Source organism: Pan troglodytes, chromosome 1 (genome assembly GCF_028858775.2).
Source record: "Pan troglodytes isolate AG18354 chromosome 1, NHGRI_mPanTro3-v2.0_pri, whole genome shotgun sequence".
NCBI lineage: Eukaryota > Metazoa > Chordata > Mammalia > Primates > Hominidae > Pan > Pan troglodytes.
This window is the reverse complement of record NC_072398.2, coordinates 183,158,435-183,180,507: the sequence shown is the minus strand read 5'-3', so window position 1 is coordinate 183,180,507 and position 22,073 is coordinate 183,158,435. Positions and strand designations below refer to the sequence as shown.

Below are 22,073 nucleotides of genomic sequence, written 5' to 3'. Positions count from 1 at the left end.
AGGTGTTAATGGTATTTTGTGTGTTGGTCTTATATCTCTCCCTTCCCTCAAGCCTGGGTCTTTACCTCTGATCTGCTTCTGTGTCCCAGCTTCACAGGTGTGTTTTGGATTATGGGGTCTGCGGCACTCTAGCTGGGGTAGAAACAGGCTGGCATGAGCCTGGGGGCTGCATGTGCCAAATGTGTGGGTGCCTGGGTAATGGAGCCAGCCTCTCTGTCTCTGGTGCTCACACTGCTTGCCTCTTAACTCTTCAAGTTCTGCCTTCTGCCTGGACTTCTGCTCCCTGTGGAGCAGGTGACAGCAGTCCTGCGAAGAGTGATTTCCATTCCTGGAAGGCTCTCAGCTCCATACTCCTCCCAAGGAATCCAAGAGAGGCTGGAGCAAATAACGCTAGCATGTTAGAAGGCTCTGATTACAGCATGCTGGAATGTTAGAGCTGTGCAACTTTAAAGCAACAGCATGTTAGGGTCAAGGATTTTGGAATGTCAGAAGTTAGAATTATACTCAGATTATAGCACGTGCTAGGGACGGAGTGTGTGATAACCACCGGTTCTCAGAGTTTGAAATGAATGGGCCCTAGAGGTTACCTGGTCCACCCCTGAGTCCGGCTCATGTCTCCAGCCCAGTTCCTCTAATTCCTACATTACTCATTCTAGTCCAGGAAAAAAGAATGCTAGAAGATTTCTGGATGGCTGAACAAGTAAATATCCTGAGAAACCTGTTTCCCTGGAACTAAGGGTAAAATTGTAATTTTCTTCTAGTGCATAAGACTGGACCCCACCCCCGCAATTGGGCCTGGAGATACCTTGACTCAATGGAATGAACTTCATTCTGTGTGATTTGGTCCAGTATGTCCTCATAGAACATCTCCTAGGTGTCAGCAATTCTGAGGCGTATGTGCCCTGTCCTGGAGTAGTTCACATGCAATGGGATGATCACTGAGCAGTGGGTGCTAGGAAAAAATCAGCACACAGGCCTGGGTGACAACATCCACATTTACACCCCAGCTGCTTGGTGTTGCTGGAGAAAATCTCACACCCGTGACTTGGCAGGTTCATGGGCCCTCATTGCAGTCAGCATCCTCTGTGTTCCTAGCATAGACAGAGCAGATTTGTGGCTGGCATGTGCCCTAATCTCGGTCCCCAGCAGACATCACAAATCAATAAGGGCCTCTTCTCTGCTGGGCTCTGATGCGACTTTATCATCTTATACCATAACGTTCCAGGCAGGTGCTACCAATCAATCATAATGGCCCACGGGAGGAAACATCTTTAACTTCTTGTCCTGGTCAGTTCTTGTGGCCAATTTCTCTTATGTCGAATAGTCTCACCTCTTCAAACCAAGAATCCTCCCTTCTCTCTCCTCTTCCTCTGTGGATGACTTCACCTTCTACTTCAGACAGTGGTGCTCTGATTAGAAGCCATCAGCTGAGAATTTGCTCCCTTTTTGGCTGCCAAATTACTTGCCTGCCAGCCTCCTCCCTCCTTCCCTTCAGTTACAGGTGAAGAGGTGTCTTCCTCCACCCAAGGCGTCCTCCTCAACCCTGCACCCAAGCTCTGGTCCCCACCTTGCTGCCTTCTTGGAACCTCAGGCTTATCATTTTTCCCCCCTCTCTCCTGTATCATCAGCCTCACTCATCCTAGACTATTCTCTTCATCATATTTCAAGCATGCTCAATTCTTTCTCATCTTAAAAAAAAAAAAAAAAAGGTAGGTGAGTGGGAAGAACAATGCAATTACCAGATTTTCATTTTGCCAAGTAAGGACTTTGAGACTTTTATCTGCTTCCCACCATCATCTTTTTAATTTTCTTAAGTAAGGAATATTTTAATTTCAAACACAGTTGAAAGGAGATAATTTCAGAATATAAACCTGTAAACTGAATAAATTTAGCTAATAAGGAATTCACCACCTTGTACTTATTTTTCCGTTAATTGTACCAGAGGAAACCCAAGGACCTGCATCTACAAGCAACTGGACTAGAAAATCTTGGGGGGCTCTTGAGGCTCAGCCTGTCCAGCTACAGGAGCTCAGCAGACAGAAAATGGGCTTTTTCTCCCCTCTGGATGACACGCCCCTCCATGGCCACAGCCTGGCTACTTCCAGAACATCTGGGCTTGCACACTGGCCACAGCCACCTCCTGGATAGGGAGGGCTTCCATCTGGGCCCCCCCAGCATCACCCAGGCCTGCTCAAGGTTGTCACACATTTGCACCCCACCTGCCCCGAACTGCAGGGTAACCTCTAGAAGAGGTCACACAGTGCCAGGTTGCAGAAACATCACAGATGCTAAGAGTATTTCATGAGATGCACCAGCTAAACAGGCACTCGTTTCCACAAAATCATCAACACTTTTGTATGCATACAGCAAGGGCACCACGTGCAAGGAAGATGGCCACACCTGGGACTCAAGAGGCCAGGCTTCCCATGGCAGGTCTGCCTCCATGGCCTTGAGGAAGCCGTTCATCTTCCCTGAGGCTTTGTTTTCATCTGCAAAATGAGTATCATTAAAATCCATCTCGTGGTGTTACGTAATCAGAGAGCCTGGAATGGTGGCTGGCACATAGTAAGGGCTTTTATGATAAGAACCCTTCCACCATGGAAGAGCATTTTAATACTGTGTTCGCAAATGAGTGTATCCAGAACAATCCCATGAGGCAGATGTATTGTCCCAGTTTTACAGATGAGGGACTGAGGCCCTTGGAGGTGAAATGGCTTTCCCAGCATCTCTTAGCTCACAGTGGCAGAGCCATACTTTACACCCAGGCCTCCTGACCCCAAAGCTCTTACCCTTTGCACTGAAGCCCCCTCAGAGCAGAAGAGAGGAGAAGCCAGACTGCAGTCAGCACTGGAAATCCCTGTCTGTCCTCGCAGGCTCTCAGGGCAGGATTCTGGAGCTGGGCTGGGTCGGGGTTGGGTCCTAACAAGCACTGGAGGGGCCAGGCAGGCGGAGGCTCAATCTCTCACCTTCACATGCTTGGCCCCATCCAGACTCCAGAACCACAGAGCTTTCAGGAACTTCAGCTGGACACTGAGGCTGGGCCTGTCGTGGAATGACAGAAGAGCCCTCAGCAGGGGCTTGGCTCAGACACCTGGCAAGGCTGGGTTGGGGGGTCATTGGTGTGCCTTATAATTATGTTTCTATTTCCAGAGATATTTCTTAGAGATACCCATGGACTCTAGGCTTGAGAGACATTTGCATGAGCAGACACATGCCTGGGGGATGGATGGGTGCATTCCTGGTAGTATAGACCCTTCCTACATCCCATAGCCTTGGGGGTCTTATGAGTTATTTGGGACCTGGCAGGCAATGGGCTGCGAAAGCCCAGCTGAGTCCCAGGGTCCCCACTGCCCGGCAGTCCGGGGACAGAACTGCGGGGGTCCCCAGGTGGGTAGGTGAGGAGTGGAGCGGGTATGTCTTCAGGTCTCACTCCACCAAAAGAGTGCTTAGTCCCAGCTCTGCACGTAAGTCAGCGTGTCACCGGATGTGGGACTCAGAAATTACATGATCATAAGAATGTAACGAGGCCGGAGTGGACTTCCCTCACCACAGCTTTCATGCGGATGCGTTCCATGTCAATATGCTGACTCTGTAACAGGCCCGCTGGGGTGGCTCAATGCCCTGCACACAAAAACAGAGCCCTTGGATCATAGATCCTGGGCCTAGGGTACGGTTCTGGCCTTGTCCTGGACTTTCTGGGGGCTTTGCTCATGTCCCTGCCCTCTGTGGACCTCAGTTGTCCCACAGCTAGGATGAGGTGGGCAGCTCAAGCTCAGAGGCTCTGTCCAGCTTGGAAATTCTTGGGTGGAAAGGAGATCTGCTGTGCAGAGTGGGCCATTTGTTCCAGGCATGGCTGAGCCAGGAGAAGTGGCAGCTGCCAGCAGGATCTGCACGTGGCTCCAGATCTGTTGTTTTTGGAGAGTGGATTCATGAGAGCGGAGGTGAGTCTCCCTTTGCCCTGACTTTACTGCTGGCCTATCCTTATAAATTCACCAGCCCAGAGGAGAACAGGATGGGAGACCCTGGTCAACGTTCATTTCTTCACTCATTCATTCTTTCATTCACTCAGCAAACTCAAAGCCTATTACATGCTACCAAAGACACAGCGATGATTAAGTGGTGCCCCACCTCTGAGGCGAGCATGGGAGACAAAGCCAGCACCACTCACTGACCACAATGTGGGGAGCAGTCCAGAGGCAGGGAGGAGGGGAGGAGGCTGGGACTGGGATAGTGCCAGTGGGCATGGACAGAGCAGATGGGTGTGAGGTCTTTCTGGTGGCCTGTCAACAGGATTCACTGGGGACTGATTACATTTTGGAGATGGGAGAAGCTGGCGTTGGGCATGATGCCTGTGTGCTGGCCTGGTGCTGGAGTGGACATCAGTGCCTCCACAAACCTAGGGTTTCAGGAAAAGGAGGTTAGTGTCCACGGCTCCCCTCACTGCTGTGATTTTCATTGTTAGACTCTTCTGCTTTCTTGCTCACAGACAGAGCTGGTGGCAGCTACCCCCAGCCCTGGGAGACTCTGCTGCTGGGTCCTGGGGCAGGCAGGACTACTCAGGTGGGGTGTGTAGAATGAAGGCCCCTTCACTGACTGCACTCTCTGGGGGCTCCCCTTAGGCCTGAGGAGGAGCCTGGGGGCTGGATGACTCGGGGTGGTTCCCCGTTTGGAGTCTACTGGGGGCTGTTCCAGAGCAGGAGGCACTGCCCTGATGCCTATAGGAGGGAGGGCGGACCAGGCAGCTGGATGGTGGGGGAGTGGGAGGGGACTCTTCCCTGCACGGTCCTCAAAGCTGTCCTGACTCACACTGAGCTCCTAGCAGCCAGTCAAGGTCCTGCTCCTGCCCCTACACCCCTACAGGAATCCCTCCCTTCTCTAAAACCCATGGCTGAATAGCTCTGGAATCCTAGATGGCCCAAGTGAGTCCTGGCTCTTCCTGTTCAGATGAGTAAACTGAGGCTACAAGAGGGAAAGAGACTTGCCAGAGGCCACAACAGGCCACGGCAGAGATCCCGCATGAACCCAGAACTCTTTCTGCCCAACTGCTGTGCCTTAAAGGGGCTGTCCCAGGAGGACTTTATCTACTTCTGAGCCCCTCCCCTGTGTCTCTACTACGTGAGGGCTGCAAAGGAGGGGCGAGGCCCAGCAGATGTGCCCCTGGCTCTTGCCCTTAGGGGTGAATGTTCAAACAGTGGACATATCCCATTATAAAATCAGGACATCCACAAGGGCCCTGGTGGATTAGACTGACTGCTCGCCCTGGAGGGCGGCATGAGGGTGGCAGGAGGGGAAGGGAACACAGTGGCACCAGGTGTGGTGAGCATGTCCAGGAGCCATCTCATTAATTCTCACAATGCAGAAGGTGAGTTCTGGCAACCCAAATTGCAGGTAACATGAGCAAGAAATAAATGTCTGTTGCTGTAAGTTACTGAGCAAAAGCTGGTTAGTAACAAGAGGCAAACACAATATCCTGGTCCCAGTGTAAACACAGTGTTACTGGCAGGGACCGCCATATAGAAGGAAACAAAGAGTGAGGGAGGAGAGGAAAAATGAAAGGCAAAGGAACAGGGAGAGAAATGCTAAGTGAGCCCTGCACCTGAACATGTAGACTCCCTTTTGCATGAGGAGGCCAGGTCCCCCAGAAGCAAGCATCAAGTTCACCGTTCCATGTGTGATGATCACACTTATACTCAGTATCATCATCATCATGATGATCATTGCAGCTGCCTTTTTGAGTTCCTACTATGTGGCAGGTTATTTTTAAAATATTATCACTAATCTTTACAACTATTCTACAAAGTAGATATTTTCAGTTCATCAAATAGTTATTGCTATCACTGCCCATTTATATAAGAAAGAATTGAGTCTTTGAGAAGGTACCAGCCAAGGTGATGTGGATGGGCTGGGATCTAGAGCCAGGACTGTGGGACGCCAGAGCCAGCCTCTCCCTCTGGGGCCACATGGGCTTCACAGCCTTGCTCCTGGCTCTGTGGGTGGGCCTGAGGCTGGGCTGGGCAGTGGGAGCTGGCTTTAGTCCTGGGCTCTCACATGGCTGCCTGGGGGCATGAAGGCACCACAGAAATTATCCTGGCCATGGCAGGGGTCATCACTCCTCTTTCCCGTGGGGACCGTAAGGAAGAACCCTTGACCCGAATCAGGAGAACTGCCTTGGATCTCGGTGCTGCTGCTAAGCACTGTGTGGCTTTTCCTGCCCCATCCTGGGCCTTGACTTCTCCCTCGATGAAGTAGAGGTTAGGGGAGAGCCAAGCAAATCTCCCAGGATTCTGCAAACAATCCCTTCCCCACACTGGCCCAAACCTGCTCCGAAGGCAAAGAAGCAGATCTTGTCCTCATTCTCCCGTAGAAGCGCCATGACCCTCTTCCCCATGCGCTCATTCCTCTTGTAGATGAGCTCCTGGCGGAAGTAGCTGTCAATCTCCTGGGCCGTCACCTGCTCGTGTGGCGGGAGGGTGGTGTTGATAAAGTTGGGCAGCTGCAAAGGCAAGACAGAGGCTGCCTTCAGTTTTTTTTTTTTTTTTTTTTTTTTTGATAAAGGGTGTTACTGTCACCCAGGTTGGAGTGCAGTGGCTCACTGCAGCCTCAACTCTCTGGCTCAAGCCATCCTCCTGCCTCAGCCTCCCAAATAGGTATGAACCATCAAGACTAGCTAATTTTTAAATATTTTGTAGAGATTGAATCCCACTATGTTGCCCTGGCTGATCTCGAACTCCTCCTGGCTCAAGCAATCCTCCTGCCTTGGCTTCGCAAAGTGCTGGGATTATAGGCATGAGCCGCTGTGCATGACCTGCTGTCAGTTCTTTATGGAGCAAGGTGGACTTAGGATAAGTATGCACAGCCCCAGTGGGGCTGGGCAACTTCCTTTTATGAGGCCCCTACAGTGGGCTACATGTTTTGTACATGTTTCTCATCAATTCCAAAATCCTCTCAGATAAGCATTGTTATTCCAGTTTTACGGATGAAGCAAGCAAGAATGGAAAAGATCCAGAGATGTGCTGGCAGTGCCAGGATAAGGCCTAGCTGCTGGGCTTCCACATGTGTTGCTCTGCCTTGTGTCTCTGCCCTGCTGAACCTCAGCAGATGCTGAGGTCTGGGGAGGCTGGCACTGTGCTCATCTTGTTAACTGCTCTCACTTCACCACTGAGCCTGGTGCTGGCAAGTACAAGGAATTTAGTTCAGCAAGAGGATGTGCAGGGTCAGTTGAGCTGCCTGGTACAGCAGGAAGGCCACTGAGTACAAGAGTAGGCTCACCCCCTGTTCTGATGCTGCGTGGCACCGGGCAAGTTACTTAACTTTTCCGAGTCCCAGCTTTGTCACTTGTAAGATGAAACTGATGATATTGTGGGGATTCAATAAGAGGATGGGGGCTGTCATGGGCTACATTCAGCACATGCCACCCTACAGAGATGAGAGAAAGGATCATCACTTTTGATTTTCCCAATGCCTGAGCCACCATCTGCTGCCACCACCAACTCCCCATCCCTGCACCACCACTTTCCAGGACATAATGCAAATGCCTCCATCCCTTTTTGAATACCTCAACCCCAGGACCACGGCTTCCCCCACGTTGGCTTGCTCAACAACCTAGCTTGGAGCTGCCTAGGTGTTTTGCCATCACCCCACACTATACGCCCAGCCACATGGCCTGGGAACAGCATTAACAGGGTCTTGAACTAGGCAGAGAGCTTCCTGGGTTCAGGGACAGAGCTTTTGTCATTCCTGGCCCCCAACACCCGGCACAAAGAAGGTACCCAGATTCCTTGAACCTTGAACTTAAAGTTGTGCTGTCCCTTTCTGACCACAGTTGCCCCACTGTGTTCTTCTATTCCCAACATTTTGTCTTTCCAACCTGGATAACAGGCCCAGGTGCTCCTGCACTGTCTCCTCCAATATGTGCATGGGGTTGTTGAGGAAATTGAGGCAGGGAGTCAGAATATACTCTCTTTCCTCACAACCTGTCAGTGTCATTCCAACCTCCAAGCTCCTGCTCACAGGATGGTTTCCACCTGGTGTCCCCTCTTCCACTTCTCTATCTTCACCTACCCAGGCCCAAAGCACAAGACACCAGACCTTGCAAACTGAAGGGTGAGGTGGATGGAGAGCCTGGCATGAAGAGGCTAATTTTCTACAGGTTTAAGCCCCTAAATGGTCCTGCAGCCCAGCCACATGGCTTCTAGAGCCACTGCAGTGTTGTCAACACTCCTTCTGAGGAAAATGGAGTCAATGGAGGCTGAGCCCTAAGGGACTCTAAGGAGGCTAGGATATTTGCCTCTGCTATCTGCTGGCCAAGGCCTAGTGTGTTCCCCAGAGTGAGAGGAGAGGTAAAGGTACATGCACCATGGGGCTTCTCTGCCAGAAAGGCCTGACTCACCGCTCTGGGATGAACAAGACAATAACATGGCTGATGTCCCCTAACCTCGTGCAGTGCGCAAGCGGGATAGCTGTAGACAGCAGTGTTGCCCAATCAGAGTTGGCAATGGAATTCTTACTTCCCTACATACCCCCTTTGAAAGCGATGATTGGAAACCCTAACACAACAGGGCATGCTTGAACTTGATGCAGCTATGGGAACACTGACGGCTTCTGAACGGGGAGAAGCACAGAAAGCCCATGACTCAGAGGAGTTATTTCTGGAAATGTGACCCTCACAGGTTCTCCCCGTTCTTTAGGTATGGAAAATAATGTGAAAACTATGTTGTACCACCAAATAAATATTTGTCTAATCAGTGAATGAATGAGTGAGCTGAGGGGCCTTAGAAGTATGGGGCTATGAATGTAGGGCCTGAAGTCAGACAGCCAGGACAACTTAGGTTGGAATCCCTCTTTTGCAGCTTACTAGCTGAGTGGTCTCTCTAGAACCAGAAAGTGACTTGGCCTCTCTAAGACTAAGTTTCCAAATTGGTAATATGGGGGTAACACACATTATTGTAGGGATTAAACAAGATGTGTTTTGGAAAGTGCTTACTGAGCACTGTGCCTGGCACAAAGGAAGTCCTGAATCAATGTCAGCTATTACACAACTGGCCTGGGGATGGAGCTGGCTTCATCACTTTTCCCAGTGAAGGGTGGCTTTGGGCACAGGGTAAAGATGAAGATGACAAATAAATGGCTCTGAACCATTGGAGAGTACCATGAAGGCAGCAGTCCACTTCCCCTCTCCTTCCAAGGGTCCCTGGAACCTGAACACGTGTCCAGCCCCTCCTCCTATGCTTCCTGACCACAAATGTGCATGTACACAAAGATGATTCTCCATTTGTTAATTGGGGAGTCAAAAAAAATTAACAAGGACAAGAACCCAAAAGTGAAAGTTTAAAGCCATGAAGGAAACTGGGCTAGCTCCCCAGGCTCCAGGGGCTGGCCAGCCGCTGGCCGGCATTCTCCGCATGTTTCATGCTGATGGGCCTTGGCTCCTTGCCAAGGATGAGTTCTGGGTTTGGGCCACGGCTGGGATGGAAGCAAATTAATGATGTCATTAGACTTGTTGGGGGCCTTAAATCTTCTATGACAAGTTTAAGTGCAGGATGCACAATGACATTTTAAAGAGGACATGTGAGGTCTCCAGGGATGGGGTGATGAGGTGATTGGTTGGACAGGGCTGGGGTGGGGCTGTGGGGGATGAGTTCAGTGTAGTCTTCCCTGACCCATGAACCATGTCAGGTCTAATGGTCAAATGCTCAGGTCTGCTGACACCACCTATCTAAACTCTGCACCCCTTCCCTGTAGCCCATCCATCCAACAGACACCCTGTGGGAACTTCCATGAGCCGGGCCCTGTGTTGGGCTAGGGGGCCTGAGAGCTTCCTCAGACTGGGTCTGCTCCTCTTGATGAGGGTCACAGACTGATGGGGGAGTCACATATGCGCACAAGAACACTGATGGATATGCGCTTTGAGAGGACAACGAGGAATGTGTGAGCCCAGAGGAGGCACCTAATAGGGTAACTATGTGTCTTGGTTTGACCAGAACAGTCCAGGTCGATGGCTAGAGGAGATTGCTCCATGCCTGTTAATTATCTTGATCCTCAATTGTATCTGACTCTCAAAATTATCTGGGTTTGGACAATAAATGCATGCAGCAACTCTACACCTAAGGCAGTCTTGAGGCTCAGGCCAGGCTTCCAAGGCGAAGGCCTTTGGATCACCCTGCTGTTGCTAGGCACGGACAGTGCCAGTGGCCTGGGGGCTGCAGAGGCCAGGGATGCAGCCATTGCTGCAGGTGGGGACAGTGGAGCCAGGATGCAGGCCAAGGATGAGGTGCCCCTGGCCCCTTTCCCAGTGTTATCCACCCAGGCCTGCACCTGTCCTGCCCTGGCCTCCAGATGTTGCTTCCTCATCCTCCACATTATGGCCAGAGGCATCTTTCTGACCACATTGCTCTCCAGCTTTCGCTCTCCACCCCTCAGCATCCCCTCTTTACCCCCATCTAGGGGACTCTACTGCCAAGCCTGGTTCTCGTATCACTTTCTCCCTAAAGCCTTCAGGCAAAGGGACTGTGGCCCCACAGCCTCCGTATCCTCAGTGCCCTGCAGACTTTGAGGCCCCCAGCTACAGACACAGCCCCACCTCCAACAGATCCCCATGGGAACTGGATTCAGCCTTGCTACCCTGACACCAGGCTTTTCTGCACCTTGGGGTAGGGTTGCCTAGCCCCTCCTCAAGCGACTAGATTCTATCTGTGCATCCTTGGGGCAGCCTGGGTTGCTCTTCGAATCCAGGTGGCCCAATCCACCTACCTTCTGTCCCACTTCAAGTATGGGAACTGTTGGGAGACCTCTGAGGCAGTTCCACTTGCCAAAGACAAATCAGTGGTCTGGACCCAAGCTCAAAGAAAATCTGAGCTTGCCTTCTCCTGAGGTCACCTCATGCCTCCGTTTCTCAGCTTAGGGTCAGCCACAGTCTGGCCAGCACCCTGTCCTGCACACTCCCGCCCTCCTGGCCACATCATGGCCAGACCATCCCGAGTCATGACCAGGGTCTCCTTTGCCACAGAGCTCCCTGGCTGCTCAGGACTCACGGGGGTCTCCCTCAGCAGATGAAGCAGGGTGGGCCTGGCCACAAAGGGGGTCACTCATAGGTGAGATTCCTAGGAGCCTCGTGGTGTCAGGGTTCTTCTCTCCACCCTCACTTCTCTGCCACTGAGTCAGAGCTCTCGGAATCCTGAGCGTCCTGCGGCAAAGCCTCCAGTTCTTTTCTCTTTCATTCTCTATGCTGCCGCAAGGATGCCACATGCCTACATTTGCTCGGGTGACAGTCACTCACTGCCATGTGCTCTGTGCCAGGCCTAAGCTGGGCAACGGGGACCAAGATAGGCAGCACACCATCACCCTCAGGAGCTCCTGGTCGTGTGGGGGCAAGTACTGATGGAACACCATGGCCCGGCCCGGTCTGTCTGCAGGCTACACTCTCAGCACCCCTCTCCGGCTCACTGGTGCATGGTTTCCTCTGCTGGAATATTATTCCTCCCCTTGTCTATGGCCAACTCAGGTTCTTCCATGCCCTCTCATCTTGCAAAAATCTTTCCTTCTCTCCCCAGTCCCAGGCCCTACCCACAAGCCCATCTAAATCAGCCGTTCCTTCCACAGGCTCCAAATGCTTCCTCCACTCCATCCTCATAGCAAGGATCACACTTTGGTGCAATTCATTCTCGAATGTCCCCATCTTCCCTATGTGACTGTAAGCCCCTTTTCATAGCACTGTGTCTAGCATTTATAAACTATTTCCTTCCTTCCTTCCTTCCTTCCTTCCTTCCTTCCTTCCTTCCTTCCTTCCTTCAGCAAATGTTTACTGAGTCCAGCTCTGGGCCAGGGGCTGCTCCAGCCAGTTGAGATAAATCCATGAATAAAACAGACCGAACTCCCTGCCCTCATGGAGCTTATGTTCTAGTAGGGAGAGCAACCAATAAACAGTCACTAATCAATGAATCAAGTAGATAGTGTGTTAGAGGATGGCAAAGGCCATGGGGAAAAAAAGTGGAGCATAATAAAGAGGGTGAGAGTGTGGGCATGCAGGCCAGGTTGCAATTCTGAGTCGGGTGGTTGGGGCCAGCCTCACTGAGATGACGAGATTTTAGTTAAATGCTGCAGGCAGAGAGGGATTGAGCCATGGTCATACCTGGGAGAGGCATTCGGCAGAGGGAGCAGCCAGTGCAAAGGCAGAAGCTGGTGAGGTGGGTTCGCACACCAGCAAGAAGGCCCATGCAGCCCAAGTGGCGTGCAGGAGGGGAGAGCAGAAAGTGACAGGGTACGGAGAGAGCATGGGGGCCATGCAGGCCACTGTAGAGACTCTGGCTTTCACCTTGATAAAAATGGGAAGTCCACGCAATGTCCTGAGCAGGGAAGTGGTGTGTTCTGCCTAATTCAACTGCTTCTTGAATGAACGGGTATTCAAGCACAATGACAGAGGAGGCACAAGGCCCTAGAGGTGCCTGGGAGAATGTCTGACCCTATCCAGGGGCTCAGGAAGGTTTCTCAGGAGGTGACGTATGACTATGACCAAGTGGGAGGAACCCTGGAGGAGAAAGGAGCCTGAACAAAGGCCCAGAAGCTTGAAAAGACAAGGTACAATGGAAGAGTTGCAAGTTCCACAGTCCGCAGAGCAAGGTCTGTAGGGTGGAGGACCTGGGCTGTGACAAGGCCAGCAGAGGGCACGTTGTAAGTTCCTTGAATGCTGGAGGAAGCATCTTGGAATTCAACCTGAGAGCAATGAATGGGGAGGCATGGTGGAGTCTGAGCAGGGGTGAGCCATGCTCAGCCCCTTGGGTTCTACTTGCTGCCCGACCAGCTGGTGACGATCTTTCCTCTGAGACTCAAATCAAAGCAGAATGCTCTGGGCTGGACTCAAGTCCAAGCTCTGAGTAACTGTGGGCTTTTCCTTCCCTGGAACTTAATCTCCCTAGATGTAGAACTGAACCTCTGAGGCCTCCCTGGTCTTACAAGCTAAGTTTCCAGAGTCCTAGGCCCCAGAGCCACATAGATCTGGCTCAAGTTGCTGCTCTTGGTAACTTAAAACTCAACAACTCATAAGCTGTGTTGCCTTGGACAAATCTCTTCTCATCTCTGAGCCTCAATTTCCCCACTTATAAAAGGGGAATAACGATAGCTCCTTCTTGCCATGGCTGGAGAGAAGATTACCTATGCCTGGCACGTCATAGGGATCTAATAAATGCCAGGTATCCAGGTCTTTGGAGAGGAGCCTCACCTGGGATGTGTCGTGGTTGAAGATGACTGCGCTGAGGTCTCCGCAGTTGTAGTGCTTGATGAGGTCCTCCGTGGTGTAGGAGGCCTGCAGGCTCCCGGCCCGCACACTCTCCTGCTGCAGCAGGGTTTGGTTCAGGGCAAACAGCACCTGGGCCGAGGAAAGAGAGAGGAATGAGGGCTGTGCTCAGGGACCCTGGCTGAGCTCTAGGACTGGCCCTCCTCCCTCTGGACTTCAGAGCAACAGGCCTGAAACAGAGAAGGTGTGTGGGGCTGGCACCAGCTGGCTCAGGCTGCGTGTTTCCAGTTTCTGCTCCTGCCTCATGTCTCTGAGCACGTTCAGCCTGCTCTCACCTCCAGCCCTTTGCCCACACAGGTCCCCACTCCTGCTCTGGGTCTCAACATCTTATTAAAGAAGCAGCAAAATGAGAACCCAACTTGTGTCTGGGTTTCGGAATGATGGGTGAGTTTTTCTTTTGACTCCTTTGTGTTCCTGTGCTTAAAAGTGCATGAACTAATTTTGTAATCAAGAGCATCCCGCAAACAAAGCAACAGGACAAGAACAAAAGGCCCGGTTGGATGTCAAGGCCCAACCTAAAGGCTGCCTACCCTGGAAGCCTTCCTCACCCAGGGAAAGGCCTGAGGAGCTCGGTCCTGAGCATCTGCTCTATCCTTGTATTCAGCATGCATGTCCTCAAGCTCCTCTGTCCTCAGGGCCACCGTGCCTGTGCCCAGCCAGATCTGTGGGCATCAGGATCACTTGGAGTGCTAGACAAAATGTCAGATGCCCAGACCTCGCCCTCTGGGATCAGAGGCTCTGTATTTTTAACAGGATCCCTGCACACTTCCTAAGCAGTCTGACCGTCTCTGGCATTTGAGGATCGTGGCTCTAATGGAACATAACCTGCTCATTTTAGATGGGGACACTGAGGCCCAGGGAAGGGAAGGGAGGGACCTGCTCAATTCACACAGCTAGGCCTGGAGCTAGTTTTAGGAGACAGAGTATCCCAGACTCCTTTGTTCAACAGAAGGGAGGAGGCTGATCATTATTTGGGCTTTTTAACACAGATAAAGAGAAAAACTTGGTCCCTGTACAGAAAGTCAGGAGGCTGTCTCAGGGAACTGGTCCCTGCTGTTAGCCCAGCCTAGCCCTCAGTCTTTAGGCCCTGCTCATTCTGTCTGCACAATGCCTTGGACATCAAGTTCCCAGCCTCGTCACCCACCTCAACTCAGGCCCCAGCATCTCTCGTTGAGTCCCCTGCACCAGTCCCGCCCATCTCCGGGCACACCCCCTCCCTTCTCTTCTATACCATAGTTATCTGTCATGGTCCTCTTTTAAATGCACAAATCTGATGATCTCTCTCTCTCTCTTTTGCTCAAAACGTTCACAGGTCCCTCCCGCCTGCAGGCTAAAGGGCTAGCTCTTCAGTAGAGCCTCCAAGGCAGTAACCTGGACCCTGCTATGGTCAATAACCTCATTTCTTACATGGCTTTCATGCCTCCAAATACTAAAATACTCAGCATTCCTTCAAGCAAAAAAAAAAAAAAAAAAAAAAATCCTCTGCCTTTGTGCCTCTGTAAATGCTGTTCCATAGGGAAATCCGGCTCCCTCCAGTCTCCACTTGCAAACTCAGACTTAGCTGTCCAGACTCTCCTCAGCTGTCTCCTCCAGGAAGCTTCTCTGACCACCTGGGGACTGGGTTAGGCCCCTCCCTGGGGGTCCCACAGCCTCCATGGGTGGCAGACTGATAGATTAATGGCTCTAAACCTTAGCCCCTCCCTGTATTCATGCCCTTTTCCATGGAACTTTGTAGCTCCTTTCCAGTCTGACCCTCGACATCCTTCAGCCAAGGGGATGCTAGTAACCATTATAAATTCAGGCTTGAAAAGTAGTTACGTGCTGCTGATACTGCTGCTGCTGTCTGCACCTCTGCCACTGCCCTGAGAACAATCCAGGCTAGACTGCTGGATGATGAGAGACATGTGGCGCAGAGCCGTCCAGCGAACGCCATCCTCCACCAGGAACAGCCAACAGCCTGCCAATCCCCAGACATGCGAACTAGCCCAGCCAAGATCAGCAGAGACTATTCACAATTGGCCCCAGATGCATGAGTGGAAAACTCTTATTGTTATTGTTACACAGCATAGTTGTGGTGATAGATAACTGATACACCATGCTTCCTTCCACTATGGAGTGAACATTATATTGTATTTGCTGTTTAGCTACCAGCCTCCCACATTAGGCTATGAGCTCCTTCAAGACAGGAATTGTGTCTTGTTCATTTTTGAATTTGCAGCACTCAGCACTGTGCCTGGTGAAGATAAAGTGTCACTTCATTGTTTCTTTATTTCTTTGACACTGCTATGGTCACTTCATAGTTCAAGGCTGCTCATTGAGTCCTTAAATCTAGCCCCTACAACTTCTGCACTCTGCATTTTGAGGCATGCCACCACCTTGTGGCAGAAGGTCCCACCAAGTGGCAGCAGTCACTTGGTTCAAGAACACATAATCTGACCAGAAAAGCTCATAAAATAGGCGTGCACAGCCAGGCCAAAGTACTAACATAGGCAACAGGGCCAAGCGTGTGCTCGTGAGATCACCTCCCTCCCCTCTCATTTTGTTCATGGCTGGGCAGGAGCGCTAGATTGCACTGGATGCAGCCCAGGCTGCTCCACGTAATGAGCTGGCTGGAGATGAGGTCAGTCCCCACCACCCCCTACCCAAAACTCCACCTCTGGGCCTTCTCCAGGCCTCTAGGCTCTGGCCGCCACCATTGAAATCTGATATGTAGCCATCTGGTGCAGGGTGTCGATGGCAGCATGGTGGCTGGGGATGGATCACAGGAGGCAGTGGCCCTGTTGCTGTGGGCATTGCTAAGGCAACAGGCACTTCCTCCCACACGGCACATGCCTCGGATGAAAGTGTCCATGTCGAGTTGATCCGCTCTCCTCCCCTGGGGGCCTGGGACGCAGGCTTCCCGTGACTACACTCGGCCACTGCACACACCTGCTCCCTTGTTTCTCGGCGTCGGCTTGGCCAAGACACCACCTGACCTGTGGTGAGGTCATCGGCCCAGGCACCCAGAAGAGCTGACTGGAGGAGAAATGTCTCCCCAGGACCTTGCTCGACTCACAGAGTTGCTTCTGCAATCATGCAACCATCACAGAGCTGGAAGGTGTTCCAGTGAATTTAGTATGTTATAATCTGTGGGGTGCTAAAAACAGTCCTGGCATGTAGTTAAGTGCTGGATAAGTGTTTGTTAAATAAAACTGAGAGGAAAATAGACCTAAAGCTTCCCAGATTGGAGCTGGAAGAGCCCTGGAGGTCATCTGGTCCAGAGGCTTTTCAGGCCTTTTAAAGCCATGTTCTTGCTGTTGTTTTCCAAAGGAACCTTACTTAGAACTCAAAATATGGAGAAGGTAAAAATGGAAACTTCCCTGGTTGATGTAAGGGAGGCAGGCGGGTGCCTGAAGTCTCACTAGCTGAATGTCTCCCTGCAGCAGGGACTTCTGCACCAAGGCCCTTCTGTGGAACCCACAGGTACCCTGGAGCCTAGTTTGAGAACCACTGATCTCATCCTGTGGCCTCCTCATATTAAAGAGGAGAGGAGGCTAGGGTCCAGAGCAGGCAGGATGGGGCTTGCCTAAGGCCACACAATGAGCTGTGGGCAGAGTGGACTCAACCCCAACTCTTAACTCCTGGTCCAGAACTCTGCAGTGCCCTGGACCACATGGCTGGATTTCCAGATGTCCACAGGCACAGCCCACATTCATCCACACACACTGCCACACCCATTTTTTTTTTTTTTAGAGCCTTGTGAAATAGCCAGGGAATATTTATTGTTAGTCTGTTACTAATAAGTCTGTTATTAATAGTCTATTACAAAGATATAAAACAGAGGCCAGACCATTTATGAGGCCTTCCCATGTGTCACAGCAGGAGTGTGGTGGGGCCAGGACTGAAACGCAAGCCTATCATCCTGATTCTCCCTACCTGGGTAGGGTTTGGTGTCTCCCAAAGACCCCTGTCCTTCTTTTTCTTTAGACACTTATCTCACTGAATTGTCCCTGTTCTCTGCCTCTCTGTTTCCTGCTGAATCCCAATGTCTCCATTAGCAGACATTCAGGAAGCACTGCAAGAAGAGGGATGCTGATCCAGAATCATGCGCACTTTCCCTTGCACCTCCTGCCCTGTACCATCATTTTGCAATTTATAAAGAAGTCTTCATCCGTTCATTACCAGGATTACGATGTTTATTGAGCACTTACTATGTGTCAGGAACTTTCTAAACTCATGTTCATTTATTTAATCTTTACAGCAACTCTGAGGTAACTCTATTATTAGCTCCATTTAATTAAAAAAAAAAAAACAACTGCAGCAAAGAGACATCAAATACCTTGCCAAAGGTGACAAAGCTGGAGAGGGATGGATCAGGCATTTGGGCCAGGCCTGGAATGTATCCTCCTAGTTAACCACTGTCCTGTAGGCCCTCCCTCTGCTCTCCCTGGAAGAGAGCCAAGAGGGATGTTGTCCGTAGTCACAGATGGGAAACCAAAGAAGCAGAAGGGAGTGATGGGCACAAGGCCACACAGCTGGTAAAAGACAGGGCTGGGGTTTGAAATTACGTCTGGCACCGGACCAGGTTCTCACAACCAGGACTTCAGCGTGGTATGTGCTCCTTCACCAGCATCCTTGGTGCTTCCAACAGACAGAGGGAAGCTACATCCATTCATTCACAAACATTTACTTTCAGCTCCTCTCTGCAGGGATTTGAGATTAGTAGATTAATTGGACTTGGCTTCTGTCTGTGCAGAGCTCATTTTAGAGGCAGATGTGCCAACTGGCCAGCACAGCAAGGGTGGTAAGTACACAGGCTTTATAATGAAGCGCCTGGCCCTGACTCCTGCCTCCCTTTCACTCACCCTGAATTCCCAAGCCTGGTGCTGCTCAGACTCGAGATGTCTTCTGCTCCTGGCCACCTTAGAATAACAAACCTTCTTTGCACATAGCCTCGGTGGCCCACTCTAGGATAATGTTTATGATAAGGCTTTGACATGGAATAACAAACATCGGGTGAAGGCTAGAGCTGCCTCTCTCCCCCTGGATGGCTGTGTGGAGGCCCAGCCACCAGGAGCTCCAGAGCATCCTCTGTGGACTCCCCTCACCAACGCTGGCTGGACATGAAATGGCTTGTGGCATCTGCTGAATGTAGGCCCAGAATTTAAACACGTCTTCAAACGAGGAACTAGGAAGGAGTGAGGCAGGCACCAGGAGGGTGGGAACAGGTTTATTGTTCCAGAGTAGTCCTGTAAACAGTCCTAGATGGGCTGGAATGGTAGACTTGAAGGCCTATGTTCACTTGATGGCCCAGCAATGGCACTGAGAAGGCAGCAGGACCCCCTTAGTCAAGAAGAGGGTTTAGAGTCAGGGTCCCTTGGGACAAGCCTGGCTCTCAGCTTGCAAGTCTGCTCACCCAACTCAAAGCCCAAGGGAATCACTGCAAAGGCCCCAATCCACTCAGCCATTCTTCCTGAGCACCAGGCATTGTTCTAGGTGCTGGGGAGTTAGCCAGGGACAAAACAGACTTTAAAAATCCCTGCCCTTACAGAGCTCACCTGCTAGAGGGGTAAAGTGAGAATACATAAATTATTAGTAAAAATACTAATATGCAGCATGTTGGACACACAACAATGGCTTCATTAAACTGGAAGTGAAGACTGCCACCCAGCCACATGGATTCCTCACACCTCTGAGTCAACAAGCAAAGAAGGGGTTACTATGCTGCCTGGAATGATTGATCCTGACTACCAAGGGGGAAATTAGATTGCCACCCCAGTGGAGGTGAGGAAGAGTGTTTCTGGAATGCAGGAGACCTTTTAGGGCATCTCTTAGTATTACCATACCCTGAGATTAAAGTCAATGGAAAACTACAACAACCCAATCCAGACAGGACTACTAATGGCCCAGACCATTCAACAATGAAGGCTTGGGTCATGCCGCCAGGTTAAGAACCATGAGCAGTTGAGGTTGTTGTTGAAAGCAAAGAGAATACAGAATGGGTAGTAGAAGAAGGTAGTCAGCAATACCAGCTATGATAACGTGACCAGTGACAGAGATGAGAACTGTAATTGTGATGAGAGTTCCTCCCTCTTTTGTTATTCATATTTGTGTGTGTGTGTGTCTGTGTGTGTGTGTTTCTATCTCAAATATCTTTGCTTTCTTCCCTCTCATCCCTTTATCATATAACATAAGATATATTGACTTATAGTATTTAGGTATTGTTAGCTTTACATCATATATTTAAGGTACAGGATATCAAGAAAAGTAAATGTCACCCAAAGACTTTGCATCCTCTTCTGGGGAAAGAAACAGAGCATTTTTGGTGTATGCAGGATAGCAGCATCATGTTAGGTGGAACTATGGCCATGTTATTGTCAGTATTTGGAGATTCAGTATGGTTGAAGATGTGTATGGGAGCCCAACTGAGAAGGGGTGAACTTGTGATGGTTAATTTTATGTGTCAACTTGGTTAGGCCACGCTATCCAGATATTTGGTCAAACTTTTTTTAGATGCTTCTGTGAAGGTACTTTTTAGATGAGACTCATATTTAAATCAGTAGGCTTTGAGATGCAGATAACCCTCCATAACATAGGTGGGCTTCCTCCGCTCAGTTGAAGGCCTTACTAGAAAAAATCTGACCCTGTCAAAGAACAAGGAATTCTACCAGCAGACTGCTTTTGGACTTGAACTGTAGCATCAACTCTTCCCTAGATTTCCAGCCCGCTGGCCTGCCCTGCAAATTTTAGACTTACCCACCAATACCACCAACACTACGTGTGTGTGTGTGTGTGTGTGCGTGTGTATAAAATGTATATACCTATATATATATTTACAGAGATACATACACACATACATATATTCTATTGGTTCTGTTTTTCTGGAGAACTAATACAGAATATGTTATAGAAAAAAATAAAGCAGTAAATTGGATGGGGAGTGATGAAGGAAGGGGAACCAGCAGGTGCAAAGGCCCTGTACATATGTGAGGAGAAGCAGAGGCCAGCGTGGCTGAAGCTGAGCCAACAAGGAAGACAGTGATGGGAGACAAAGTTAGGGTTAATGAGCAAGCCCCCAATTACATGGAGCATTGTAAAGATGCTAGGAAACCATCTCACACCATAATTCTTTCAGATAAGGACTATTTCCATATGACAAACAAGGAAACTGAGCCCTTGAGGAGGGTAAAGTCACTTGCATAAGGTCCCACATTGAAGAACTAACGAGTTAGGATTCAAACTCAGGTCCAGCTGGCAGGTCTGGGTTCTTTCTGCTGTCCCTGGTCCTGGCCCACCAAGCCACCTCCACCCAACCAGCTGGTAGGAAGTACAGACAAGAAGAGACAAGTAGGGGCCAGTCTTTGAGGCCCAGGTTCTGAGCTGTCAGCTGGAAGGAGAGGGGGTGTTAGAACTTTAGCTGTGGTGCACTGTCAGAGCTGCCATATGAGAATAAGAAAGAGGTCACCTTTGCCAAGGTAACCTCACCTGGTTCACGGCCTCCCCAGTCTGCTTTCACTGCCCAGGCTGACGAAACCTTGCTCCCTGCCCAGGATCCCCTCCTCTGCACGTCCTCTGTCTGGAAACCTCTCTCCATCTACCAGCTGACACTCCCCTTTGCACCTGGCTGTAGAGGCTCCTTCCCTCAGGAGAACTCTGAGCCATGGACTGCAAGGGTCCCCTGCTAAGTGCCCCCAAAGCACCTGACACTTCCCAGGCCAGGTACTCCCCATTTTATTACTAACACTCGTCCTTCCCGCTTGAGGATGAATGCTCTGAGGTCAGGCAAATCCTCTGTCTTCATCTTGACTATGTTCCCAGAGTGCAGTGCCCAATACACACATAGTAGCTGCTTGAGGAATGCTTGTAGGATGAATAAGTGAATGGAAAGCCAAGTGAGTCGCCCGTCACAGGACCCCCACCCTGAGCAGCTCCCTGCCAGAAGCCAGTACCTCCCATGGTGCAGAGCTGGGAGGAGCTGCGCCTGCTAGACCCTGGGCCCAAATCATCTCTCAGCACTGGGTAGGGGTGGAGGACAGCTCACTTCACAGGAAGCCTTCTCTGGCCTGGGGGACATTTCTTCAAAGGTTAGAGCCTGCCAGGCTCTGGCTGAGATTTATTTATTTATTCTCCTTGCCCCATCGGCAGCACCAAAGCCATGCCGACTACCTCCCTGCTTCCTGTTCAGTATTCCGAGTCTCCTAGGCCTCCAGCACTGAATCCTGTCTCTGGACACTGGGCTACTGAGCAGCAGGCATCCAAATAAACACAAGATTTCCTGGAGCTGTGGACTGGCTCTGGGCTGGGAGCAGGGACCAGGGATCTAGTCACCACTGGACTCTTCACTACGAACCTCTGGGTGAATTATTTTCCTTCCCTGGGTCTTGGTTTACTCACCTTTGAAAAGAACTAATTTACACATTCATTGAACAAATATTTATTGAGCACTTATGTAGTAGATGCTGTTCCAGGCCCTGGAGGTACAGGAGTGAACACTGCAAATAAAGATCCCCACCCTAAAGGAGCTTTCATTCCAGTAGGAGAAAGCTGACCATAAAGAAACAAGAAGTAAACCATCCAGTATGTTGGAGAGTGATAGTTGCTATGGAGAAAATAAGGCAAAGAGGAATATAGGGTGTGTGTGTGTGTGTGTCTGTGTGTGTGTCTGTGTGTGCGCGCGCGCGTGTGTGTGTGTTGGGAGTTGATATTTTATTATTATTATTTTAAATTTTTTTAGAGTTGGGGCCCTGCTCTGTTGTCGAGGCTGGAGTTCAGTGGTGCGATCTCTGCTTGCTGCAGCCTGAGCCTC

The 22,073-nt window shown here is 50.5% G+C and overlaps 1 protein-coding gene across 3 annotated transcripts in view; it reads right to left on the bottom strand.

Moving 5' to 3' along the window:
- Positions 1 to 22,073, bottom strand: part of TRABD2B (TraB domain containing 2B) — a 236,628-nt gene that overhangs the window by 27,769 nt on the left and 186,786 nt on the right. For 2 of the 3 annotated variants that reach the window (XM_001142926.6, XM_063802393.1), the window contains exons 3-4: positions 13,214 to 13,360; positions 6,319 to 6,493 (exon numbers count right to left, since the gene is read on the bottom strand). In XM_001142926.6, coding sequence (XP_001142926.2) covers positions 6,319 to 6,493; positions 13,214 to 13,360 — 322 coding nt within the window. The remainder of the gene's footprint in view (positions 1 to 6,318; positions 6,494 to 13,213; positions 13,361 to 22,073) is intronic. The other variant, XM_063802391.1, reaches the window with a different exon arrangement.